The sequence below is a fragment of the Carassius auratus genome, chromosome 32 (assembly GCF_003368295.1).
Source record: "Carassius auratus strain Wakin chromosome 32, ASM336829v1, whole genome shotgun sequence".
NCBI classification, from domain to species: Eukaryota; Metazoa; Chordata; class Actinopteri; order Cypriniformes; family Cyprinidae; genus Carassius; species Carassius auratus.
In genome coordinates, this window is record NC_039274.1 from 20,974,584 (window position 1) to 20,986,906 (window position 12,323).

General features: G+C 43.2%; 1 protein-coding gene across 6 annotated transcripts in view; it reads left to right on the forward strand.

Moving 5' to 3' along the window:
* LOC113051808 (unconventional myosin-IXa-like) overlaps nt 1-12,323 on the forward strand; it is a 121,342-nt gene that overhangs the window by 98,158 nt on the left and 10,861 nt on the right. For all 6 annotated transcript variants that reach the window (XM_026215909.1, XM_026215910.1, XM_026215912.1 and 3 more), the window contains 12 exons: nt 1-1,044; nt 1,509-1,596; nt 1,758-1,955; nt 3,832-3,932; nt 4,228-4,358; nt 4,437-4,648; nt 4,737-4,853; nt 5,059-5,247; nt 5,675-5,722; nt 5,814-5,925; nt 6,198-6,259; nt 6,355-6,547. The exon at nt 1-1,044 is cut by the window's left edge and continues 399 nt beyond it. In XM_026215909.1, coding sequence (XP_026071694.1) covers nt 1-1,044; nt 1,509-1,596; nt 1,758-1,955; nt 3,832-3,932; nt 4,228-4,358; nt 4,437-4,648; nt 4,737-4,853; nt 5,059-5,247; nt 5,675-5,722; nt 5,814-5,925; nt 6,198-6,259; nt 6,355-6,547 — 2,495 coding nt within the window. The remainder of the gene's footprint in view (nt 1,045-1,508; nt 1,597-1,757; nt 1,956-3,831; nt 3,933-4,227; nt 4,359-4,436; nt 4,649-4,736; nt 4,854-5,058; nt 5,248-5,674; nt 5,723-5,813; nt 5,926-6,197; nt 6,260-6,354; nt 6,548-12,323) is intronic.

Sequence of the window (12,323 nt, forward strand, 5' to 3'; positions counted from 1 at the left end):
AGAAGAAAGGCGCTGGTCAGTGGAACTGGTCAGCGAGATCCCTCACACTCCTCAGGGTTCACCAGACAGCCAGAGCTCCAAAGGCAGCTTTGAGCTACTCAATATAGATGACTATTTCAAAGACAAGGCACCCTGTGCCGAAACAGAGGACCTTGGTTCTCCTTCTGTACCTGACAAGCTTGATGTGCTCGCCAACATTCCCGAGTCCACTTTTCCCTCTGACACTCCAGCACCCGATATATTGTCAAAACAAGCTGGCCAACCTGAATCTCCCAAAATGCAGAACTCGTTCCCAACTTTCTACTCCCCTCCATCAGAAAGCAGCTCTCTAATTTTGAAGTCTACCATGAATTCTGCCACCCTGTGCTCTGATGACCCCAGCAAACTTATGAAAAACAGGAAGGAGCCCACTCGGAGACCTATGGTTGTGGTTATTAGTATGCAGAAGGAAAGTCTTTTAAATCAAGCAGATGTGAAGCCTCCCGAGGTCAGAGACAGTGCCGCCCAGACCAGCCCAGCACAGCCTAGCAGTGAAAGCCTTCATGTTCTGGAAAGGCTAGAGAAGCTTAATGAGGAAAAGGAAGAGCGTCAGAAGCATCAGCAGCAGCAAAATGAAAAAGAGATGATGGAGCAGATCCGTCAGCAGAAGCACATCCTGAAAGAACAACGTGAGATTTTCTCCCAACATGAGAGGGAGGTGTTTGAAAAGCAGAGAGTTGAAGCTCTGCAAAAGATCGAGAAGAATAGAGAAGAAGGTTCAGGAGGAAAGCCAGACACAGACACTGCTCCCATAGCTCAGCCAGAGCCTGACCTCAGCTCCCAGCCACTGGTTCCGGAAAAGGAGCCTGCTCCTTTAGTTTTCAGAGACAAACCAAAAGATAGTTGCAATGTAGCGGAAGGGTGGGCTCCAAAGTTGACCCTGGAATCCAGAGGGGATAAACCAAGAAGGAAAATAAATAATAAACCGTCCACTCAGAATGTCAACACGAGTCTGTCCGAGAGGTCAGGAAACATCTTCTATTCTCCGAAAGCCAAAGTTTCAAAGTAAGTGATGCACTTGACCTCAGGGTGCCAGGTTACTGAATAATTTATCCCAAAATGAAAGTGATCATGATTTCAAACTCGCCATTCTTTCTTCTGCTGAACACAAAATGTAAACGTCCAAGTCCTTTACTATGCATGTTTGGGGCTTTCATGCTTCAAAACAAATAAATAATAATTAGTCCGTATGACTATTATCCAAGTATTCCAAAGTCAGACATTAACTTTGTATGAGGAACAGACAGATTTAAATTGTAGTTAACATTAAACCTAGCATGAAACTTAAGATGCCATCTTTAAATTTGCTTAAAAGTGAGAGATGATCAGTGGATAATCACATAAAACTCTGGTCTGTTCTGCACACAAAGCTAAAGAAAGGGGTTTAGATTGACATAAAGGTGAATAAATAATTGCAGCGTTTTCATTTTTAAGTAAATTAAACCTTGGCTTTCTTGAATTTGTTTTAGGCTGGAGAAGGACTTAGCTAATCAAAGGAAGACCCCGGGAGGACAGAATGAAGTGAGCCTCTTGGGTTACAAACCCGCTAAGAGTGAGGTGAGAGACGTTAGCTCATGACAGATTTAAACAGCTTTTTTCCCCTCATTATTGAATACATTTGTGTTTGAACTCTTTATGCCTCATGAGGCCTTGGTGGGGTGATCTGACCTTGAGGTACAGGGGAGCATCTTCATTTGTTTTATCATTTGGTTGATTAGGTTGGCCGACCGGGTCATAAAAAAGCTCGAATGGCACGGACACGTTCAGACTTCATGACCCGTGGTTCAAACGCCATGGGAGAGGGGGAGTCAGAGGAGGAGGAGTATGATGAGACCCCTCTGTTTCCTGGCACACCCCTCCCCAAGCAGGACTCAGAGGAGAGTGCACTAGAGGCTTGTCACAGTGACTCCGAAATGGTAATTTAATGCAAGTAGGCCCAGCAGCAAGATCTCTCTCTACAGCTAACTCCTCCAGAAGAAGCCGATAGATGGCCTTACTGACCACCTGAAATGCTTATACCTTCCTATCCAGTTGAAGGAAATAGTCTTCAACCGCAGATGCTGAAACACCTTTTGAAAACTATTCTCATCTGTGATGGCAGCTGTTTTACAAATACTGTACAAATAAAATATACAATGCAAAGAATCATTAGCATTTTCAATTAGGGCTGTCACTATACATTTAGAATTTTCCTCAACACATACAGTAGTTTACTTGGCTGTAAATGTGGACATTCCTCAGACTTCTATTGTTTTATATACAGCTAGATATAAATATAATAACCGAACCAACACCCTACATGAAATTTAACCTACCCAAACTAGTTGTTGGATGTTATGCTGACACCTATTGGTGTGGATGTAATGTAACATCACACAAAACTTTGTTGCTGTACATTATAAACATATTTTTCAAAATCACTCTAAATTTTTTCATTAGTCATTAAAACACCTTTTGTTTTGTTTATTGATAGAATTGTAATTAATCTCATGAGGTATCATGTCAATGTTGACAGCCCTGGTTTTAATCCATTTTCAACCAAGCACAAAAAAATTGTAGATAAAATTGTCACACTTTTCTTCAGTACATTGGTACATTTACCAGCCACACAGATATGGATGGCTTCCATCAGAAGTTTGCTTTCCTTTCCTGATTTAAAAGGCATCTTGCATAAAGTTTAACCCACGGCACTCTTCACAATCTGATGCTGCTTGTCTAGACATAACAGCTATGATCGTTACAAGTTGCTCTTTCCTGAACTGCCAAGACCTTCAGCTGTGAGATTCTACTTTCTACACTGCCGCCTTGGATAAAGAGTACTGCATGCTTTAACATTTAGTTCTGTCTGCTCTTCTGCAACAATTCACCAAGGCTAAAGCCATGAAACTTTCACGGCGCACACTTTTCATTTCTTATTCTTTAGCTCTCTTTTCAATAACCACTCTTTTCAGTCTTGTTGGTTAACAAAACAGTAGAATCCAGTCATTATCTGAGTCATTATATGAAACTGGTGCCTCCTTTCTATATCAGAATTTATTAGATTAATACATTTTAATATATACACAAGTTGGGTTATATCCATTATTTAGACGAGTAAAAACGTTTACAGTTTACTTAGCTGTTATTGATTTGTGCTCATTATTTGATTTAGATCATTACAAGGTTTAGTGTTGATATTTCTGCATTTACCCACAGTATAAGATAAATTGATAAAGAAAAGACAATTTTTTAATTTGTACTGTAGGATAGTTCATTGTTTAAATATGATGGTAACAGGGTTGACATATAAGCTGGGGATAAGATTTAAATTTTCAAATAAAATTAAAATATGTAATAACACAAGTAATTACTGTATTCATTATTATTTAAAGTATGCAAAAAGTACCCATTTTGTAGAATGACCCATCTAGTTTAGGGTAAATACTGTTATTCCATTTTATTTATTTATTTATACATACATACACACATACATACATAAAGAGATGTAATTTTTGTCCGTATCATATGCTATCAATAAAGTGCACTTTTATTGTGGTGCCACTGGTACGTTTTTTTTGCATTAGTGTTACAGAAGAAATTGATTGAACCATAGTGCTTTCAGACTACGTAAAGGAACAATACATTTTCTTCGTCTTTGTGCCTGTTGTAAATGTTGTAAACTGACTACCTACCTGAAAATAGTGACTAAAGTGTCCATTTAATGGCTTATATTTAGCTATAGAAGGTTTTGAAAGACACAGCATGCCGTTTACCTTCAGTCTCTGACCTACTATATGTAATGATCTCTTTCAGCCGACCACAGCCAATGAAGAGCAGAAGAACATGTATAAAGACATGTCATCTGGAGAGCTGGGCAAAAGTGATGCGAGGAAGAACTCTCATGGAGATGGAAGGTGCTTGTTTTTCTTTTTCACAAACAGTTGTGAATTGGTTTGGAACAGCTATTCAAGATTAAAATATTTTCATTGTAATCTTCATTTAATCATTCTCACCCTAGAATTAGTCATTATAGCATTATAAGGCTCATCACTGCTGGTTTTTCACACATTGAATTATTGTGTCTAAGCAACAACAACAAAAAGTATTAGTAGTAAAGGTGCTGGGACATTAAAATCAATAAAATATAAGTATTTGGACAATCTATTTCATTAAACTATTGCTGTCCTTGTCAACGTGTAATGTCTGTAGAGTTCGGGGTAAAATGCGGTTTTGGGGAAAGGCAAGGCATGCAGAGAAGAAAACCTCACGAGAGAGGCTGCTGTGTAGCGGTGATACTTTGGAGGGAGAATATGCTGACACAGCACTTCTAATGGAAGACGGTGAGTCGTCCGAAAAACTGCTTCATTAAAATATTTCACTCTTTTGGTCATGAAAACACTGCCATTCTGTTTATTCAGGGGTAGAGTGCATGTCCCCTCCTCGAAGCCCAGATCTAACATTACAGAGGGAGTTTAAAGAGAATAAAGATCCGTCCCCTAAAGTGAAGCGCAGACGGAGTGTGAAGATCAGCAGTGTGGCTCTGGAGCCCGTCCAGTGGCAGAACGATGCCCTGCAGATACTCACATGTGCCAGTGACTACAGGAGCATGAATGACTTCCTCATGAAGAAGGTGATGACTGTTTCCTACTTCAATTTACAACAGTTGCATTTACTTATCGATGAGAAGTTTTCCTCATAACCTTGTTTCAATCTCACAGATTACTGATTTAGACACAGAAGATGGGAAGAATGACACAATGGTGGATGTTGTCTTCAAAAAGGCACTAAAGGAGTTCCGCTTAAATATCTTCAACTCCTACTCAACAGCTCTAGCTGTAAGTATCTTAATAAATCAATTATTATAACCCCCAAATTGTTCATATTGCTAGCTTTCATCGAAAACGTATTACATATGGTTGTTTTATTTTTGCCAAAGATATTGAGTGTTAATGGCCTTTAAGAGATGTTTTGTGTTGGTTGTTGTCACATTGTGCCTGGTTGGGACATTATGTAAGAAACAGATTTTTGCTCTGTGTGCAGATGGACGATGGGAAAAGCATTCGTTACAAGGATCTCCATGCCCTCTTTGAACAAATCCTGGAGAAAAACATGCGTCAGGAGCAGAGGGACTGGAGCGAGTCTCCGGTGAAAGTTTGGGTCAACACCTTCAAAGTCTTCCTGGATGAGTTCATGACAGAGCACAAACCTCTGGACGGCAGTGTGAGCAAGGTACTCTCTTAAAACAATTCAATAACACTCTTCATGAACAGCATACAAAATAGGGCTTAGAGAAAATAACAGGGTGGAACAGGATGGCGAGTAAATACAAATTTAAAATCGATATCTTAGTTTATTGTTGTAGATTATAAAATGTTTTCTTATTTTAAATTTGCTCAAATATGCTTTTAAACCAATTAAACCATAGGTTTGATGTGTTCAGTTCCTCATAACAGCCAAATATGTAATATTTTGCTGATTATCTCAAAGCAGTCCAGTGGTCAAATATAATTTTATTTATTGTTCTATAAATTGAAATAAGATTATGTAATATACATTCTATATGACTGTATATTTAAACATGCATTTATATATACAGTATAGAGAGAGTGTGTGTTTTATGAATTTATTGTCAATGCTTTTTTTTTCCCTTCCAAAGGCACCCAAACCAGACCGCAAGAAAAGAAGGAAAAAGGATACTGATATAGTGAGTGGAATCACAGACAGAGGTGTCACAAACTGAATTAGCGTTTCCGTTTTTCATGGAAATCAGCTGACGCTCTGACTGACTGTTTCAGGTTGAGGAGCACAACGGCCACATATTCAAGTCAACTCAATACAGTATTCCCACCTACTGCGAGTACTGCTCCTCCCTCATCTGGATGATGGACAAGGCGTGCGTCTGCAAACGTGAGTTTCATGTCAACAGTATCTGCATCAAAATAACCCTGAACTCAATTCAGTATAATCAGATTGTTTACCAACAAGCCCATGGCCTCTCGGCTTGAACAGAGAACAGTTCAGCTTTGTAGAGCAGGATGTTTTCTGCCATGTTACAGTGAGAAGATTGTTGACTTGAAATTAGGTTATTTTAGGTAGCGGTGCAATATTTATTTTTTCATCTGTGCCATATGTACTGCAGTTGAAAATGAGAATGAATGAGATGTTTGTGTCTTGTGTAGTGTGCCGCTATGCTTGTCACAGAAAGTGCTGTCAGAAGATGACCACCAAATGTAGCAAGAAGGTAAGGAATTTTTCTCTGTTAAGTGCGTTCATGTGATTTGGGCTGTAATAGAGGATGCTGGCACTTACAGCACATTTTTTTCTTTCCATGTGCAGTATGACCCTGAACTCTCATCAAGACAGTTTGGTGTGGAATTGTCCCGTCTGACCAACGATGAGCGAGCGGTGCCTTTTGTCTTTGAGAAACTTATCAATTATATTGAGATGCATGGTCTGTACACAGAAGGGATCTACAGGAAATCGGGATCCACCAATAAAATTAAGGAGCTGAAGCAGGGTCTGGACACAGGTATGAATAGGTTTAATGTTGTTTTAAACCCCACTTTTAACCCTGGGTAAAGCTACATTTCAAACTTGTTATTTAGAAGCAGGGTTAACACCACTGTTTGTGAAAGTTAGCAGCACTTTAGTGGTGCCAAACTTTTGCAGTGTGATACAACATGACGGTGCTGGAATGTTATAGCTAGATGCTTAGCAACCGATAGCTAATCGCATGCATCACATTTACATGCTTCAGACAGTTACAGAAACATAGCGAGTTGTATGTTTCAGCATTTGAGTGGAAAAAAATTTTTATGATGGAGAACACATGAATTGAGTGAAGAAGAGAACATTTCATTCTTACCTTTTATAGTCCAAAAATTCAATACAAGAAAACTTGATAGTACAGTCTACAATTTATAATATGAGGATGTGCAATGCTAGAGACATTACGTAAATGGATTGTGAGCTGTTCATCCAGTCAATGACACTCACACCCCAAATAGTATGGTAACACAGGCTTTAGGAATGAGCAGTGTGAAGCGTCAGTTTGTGAATAACCAGGATTAACTGTTAACCCTAGGTAAATTGTGTGAAATGTGATGAAAGCTCTCCCAGGTATCCGTTTACCCAGGGTTAACTATTTCAAGTGTGAAAAGCCCTAATGATTTCTGGCTGGAAGAATCTGAAGTTGGTGAGGTTTCTGCTTTAAACTAGGAGTTCTCTTTCATCATCTCGTGTTCGAGATCCACCTATGGGAAGGGCATCCGTACCTGACCTCTGCAGAAGCATCCAATTGCACCAAGTCTGGCTAGACAGACAAAAGCGCGCAGCCAATGCCAGGTAAGGCCTAGCCCCCTTACCTAGGGGAATATGACGGCTGCAGCGCTGCTATTACCCAGTTGACATTTGCTGAACATCCTATCACGGGCCTGCCTGGAGGACCTGAAAGCAGAAAGGACCTTCACCCATTCTGCGTGGTTTGCTTGGGCCTTAAACACACTCAAGAAGCCTTGGAGAACTCTGAAAATTGCAGTCATTGCCTTATGCTGCCCAAGAAGCTTTTACGACATTGTCTTAAAGTTGCAGCGACCCAGTGCTCTGAGCTCGCCCTTTCTGACTCAGATGAGGGACACGATGATGACGGTGCGCTACCGGGGGACTCTCGGAGCTCCTCCTCATTTATTTGGGCTTACCAGCCCAATCCCGCAACCTCACGCTCGCCGACAAACCAGCCGGTTCCAGAGATGAGGATGATGCGTCCCTTCTTGGGGTCTCAGAGGACGAGGAAGCCATCCCGCCCTCTGGCGTTCCCCAGGCTAGCGCCCACACAGCCCTGGCTCAGTCCATCCTCCTGGAAATTTGTTGAGCGAGTGGCCGCTCGCCTCAACATTGATGGCCAGCGCCACCGACCAGGAGAGGAATATTTACGATGGGAAAGTGTTGGGACCTCCTCCCGGTTCGAGGAAACAACTCTTCCTTGTCCTTCCAGCGTGCGCTAAGCACATGAGGCACAATTGGAGCAACCCGTTTGACTTCAAACACGGTCTCACGGGCCTTGAAGTAAAGGTTATGGCAGCTCATGGTTTGGGTGACTCCCCCGCTATCAAGCCTTCCATCGCCAGGCACCTTAACCCCGCTCAGGGCGGGCTGCTTGCTCCCCCTAAGCCGGTCTTGCCCAACAAGATGGACCGTTTTTTCTGCCTCAGTTCATCAGGCCGCATACAAGTCCTCTGCCTTGGCTGTCAGGGCCCTGGATGTTTCTTCTCTCCTCTCCACTTACCAGGTGGAGATTGTGGACGAATTAGGGCAACAGCTGGAAAAGGGAACTCCTTCTCTACCCTTGTGGAAGGAAATCCTCATGGTGAACAACCTCATCCTCCGTAACACTCGGCAGGCCATCCAAGCCTGCGGGCGCTCTATGGCGCTTTCTGTGGGAGAGCGCACGCTCTGGCTTAATCTGTCAGGCCTTCCTGACAGTGAGGAGCAGTGCATCACGGGCGCGTCGGTGGAGCCAGGCTGGGCTATCTTTGGCCCTGCCGTTGCATTGATGCAATAACGGTATGAAGACAAAAAGGAGGATGAGGCGTTCAAGTTATTCCTAGGAAGGCGGCCCCACGCCAGGTACCCCCTGTGCATTTGCCTAACACACCTGCCATGGGACGAGATTTCCACCAGGGCAAGGAAAGGCCTGCAACAAACCCCCTCCACAGCAAAATAACCCACCGCCTGCAAAGCACTGGGGAAAACTGGGGACCGGTTCCCCTTCTTTCGAAGCTGCACAGCCCATGTGTTTAATGAACATTGTGTGTTCTCCCCTCACGTTCAGGGGTCTGTTGTGAGGAAAAGTGCAGAAGCAGTGTCACCACACCACAAACACTTTGTTCCCCTCACTCAATTATTAAAGGCTTCAGCCCCAGTGTTTACCCAACACAAAACACACAAAAAAACACGTCTTCCCTGGTTTGTCCACTAGATGGCGCCGTTGCATCACAAATAAGTTAGCTGGGCTTACACAGCTCCGCTGCGTCTCGGATGGGAACACTCGCGAGTCACGAATGGGCTTGGCAAACTGTTTTCGGCACCCGAGTGGGTGATGCATACTATAACGCAGGGATACAGACTGCAGTTTGCAATGAACGTCCCACATTTCAATGGCGTTCTCTCTTCACACACAGAAGAGAGCACCTCACACATTCTGAAAGAGGAAATCTCCTCCCTCCTAACCAAGGGAGCAATTCAGGTGGTGCCCGCCAGTTAGATGAATCAGGGATTTTATTCTCATTATTTCCTGGTCCCAAAGAAGGATGGCTCTCTCCACCTTATCTTGGACCTTTTTGTGTTGAACAAACATTTGAGGGAATACAATTTCAGAATGTTAACTCATGGCTCGCTCGCCCAAGCCATAAAACAAAATGACCGGTTCACATCAGTCAACCTGAAAGATGCGTTCTTCCATATATGCATTTATCCTCCACACAGGAAGTTTCTTGGTTTCGCCTACCAGGGCACATGTTACGAATTCACAGTTCTGCCGTTTGGGCTCAGTTTAAGCCCCTGGTGTTTCTGTCTGTGTGCGAAGGCAGGATTAGCACCCATGAGGATTCTGACATACATAGACGATTGGCTCATTATAGCCGAATCGAAGAAGAAAGTGTTGCAGGACACCTGCCGTGTGCTCATGCACATCACATCTCTCGGGTTCAGAGTGAATGTGAGCAAGAGCAATTTTACACCCAGTCGTAATGTAATTTTCCGTGCGCCTGCTCAGCCATGCACCACTGGAAGAGCACAGACTTTTATGCACGGAAAATGTGGACGTTATGGGGACGTTTATGATGCGGAAAGTTGTGATGATAGATGCAGTGGCCCACCAGTGGCCCCATGCTTTTGCTCCCCTGTGCCTGATAATTCCCACACTGGCAGGGTGAAAGAGCAGGGCCTGTCTCTCATTCTGATAGCACCCAGGTGGCCCAAAGCTCCATGGCTGGCGGGAATAATCCGTATATGCCGAGCCGTGTCGGCTCCCCCTCGCATGGACCTATTGTCCCAAGCGAAAGGGGAGATTTATAACCTGCACCCAGACAGGGTGGCTCTTTGGGCTTGGCCCGTGAAAGGATGAACCTAAGTGTACTTGGGCTTTTGCCACGTGTGATTGCTACTGTACAGAATTCCAGGGCCGTTTCTACTCAGTCCTTGTATGGCAGTGAGTGGCAAGTGTTCGGGTGCGGTGGGTATGGTCTCACATCTTATCAGTGCTCAGTTCCTGATATTTTGCGTTTCCTCCAAGACCTCTTGGAAAAGGGTAGGTCTTTTTCCTCAATTAAGGTCTACTTGGCTTCGATTTTGGCCTGTCATGTGGACTTTGAGAGCTCAACAGTCGGGCAGCATCCTCTAATCCGTAGATTTATGAAGAATCCCCATCACTCCTTGCCAGTAGTCAGGAGAACTGTTCCTGAGTGGAACCTCTCCATGGTGCTGGAGGCTCTTTCTCAATATCCTTTTGAGCCTCTTTGAAGTATTTCGCTAAAGCTGCTGTCTTTCAAGACAGCTTTGCTCTTGGCCTTGGCATCAGCTAAACATGTCAGTGAGCTACATGCACTTTCAGTTCATCCAGGTGCACTAAATTTTCTCTTAGTGGAGATATGGTTTCTCTTAAGCCTAATCCTGTCCGCTTTTCACCCTGCACCTTTTTCCTCCCTTGAGGATGAGAGGCTAAATGCTCTGTGTCCTGTCCGTGCTTTACAGACACATACAGTATGACCAGGACCAGTGCTTTCCGGAAGAGCGACCAGCTCTTTATTTCTCATGGAGGGAATCCCATTTCTAAGCAGCGCCTCTAACATTGGCTTGTGAATGCTATAGCTTTGGCTTATGAATCAAAGGGAGTGCAGCCACCAAGGGACATAATAGCTCATTCCACGAGGGGCATGACCACCTCTTGGGCTTTGTTTAGGGGAGTGTCACTGCAGGACATCTGCTCCGCTGCCAGTTGGGCTTCTCCTCATACCTTTGTTCGTTATTACCGGCTGGATGTCACCAATATCTCGGTAGCATGTTCGATTTTAGGGGTGGGGTCTTCTTAGCCCTTCCCTGCAACCCTATTGGAAGTGACGAATAAGGAGTGAATGGGCCAGCTGGCCATGCACATTCCTGTCACCAATTTCCACTCCTTTTCTGGGTGTATTTGTATGCACATTGATGTTGTTGGAGTTATTATCATGTGTGTGATGCATACATGTGTCATGTGCTGCATGTGCACAGCAATCATGTGTGTGCATCAGTATTGCAGGATCATGAGTATGGGATGTGTCAGGCACCGCCTCCCTGGGGTGACCATCATTCTCTGGCTTTCAGAACTTCACGGTGAGTGTATTGGGCAATCAGGGAGCTGTCCATGTGTCTCCCAATGGTGGATCTTGAACACGAGAGGATGAACGAGAACAATAGGTTACTGTCGTAACCCCGGTTCTCTGAAACATCGAGTGGAGAGATCCACAAGCTTTGCCCTGCTTGCCACAGGAGAAGCGAAAATACTTACTGTGGAATAGCAGAGCTGCAGCTGTTATATGCCCCTGGGTAAGGGAGCGGGGCCTTACCTGGCATTGGCTGCGCACTTCTGTCTGTCTAGCCAGACTTGGTGCAACTGGATGATTCTGCAGAGGTCAGGTACCGATGCCCTTCCCATAGGCGGATCTCTCCACTTGATGTTTCAGAGAACCAGGGTAACGACAGTAACCTATTGTTTTCATACTATTTCTGGAGCCTTTCCATCATTTCACATCTGGGATGTTTTCCTCATTGGACACATCCAGCTCAGGTCACAGAGTACTGTAATAATAAAAACAAGTTATAATAAACTAGTTACGTTCTCTATAAACATCTATTAATATCTTACACATTTTTTTCTTCAAGTAAATGTATCTGATTTTAAGGATGTTTTAAAAAATGTTGGTGCTTCTTCACCACACTCTATAAGGTTCAGTTCAGGGAACTGGGATGGCCATGGTAGAAGCTTGGTTTTATGCTCAGTTACACATTTTTGTGTTGATTTTTATATTTGTCTTGGATCATGGTCCTAATGGTAGGTCCAACCATGGCGCACTATAAGATTTCTAACAGAGTTTCTATTGTTTTTATCTTAATATGTGGTGATATTGAGGCAGTGTGCCAATAATTGTGGCCAACATGCACTGGAGAAGAACATTTATTTCATAATGAGATCCCCCCCTTTTAATATATATATATATATATATATATATATATATATATATATATATATATATATACACACACATATATAT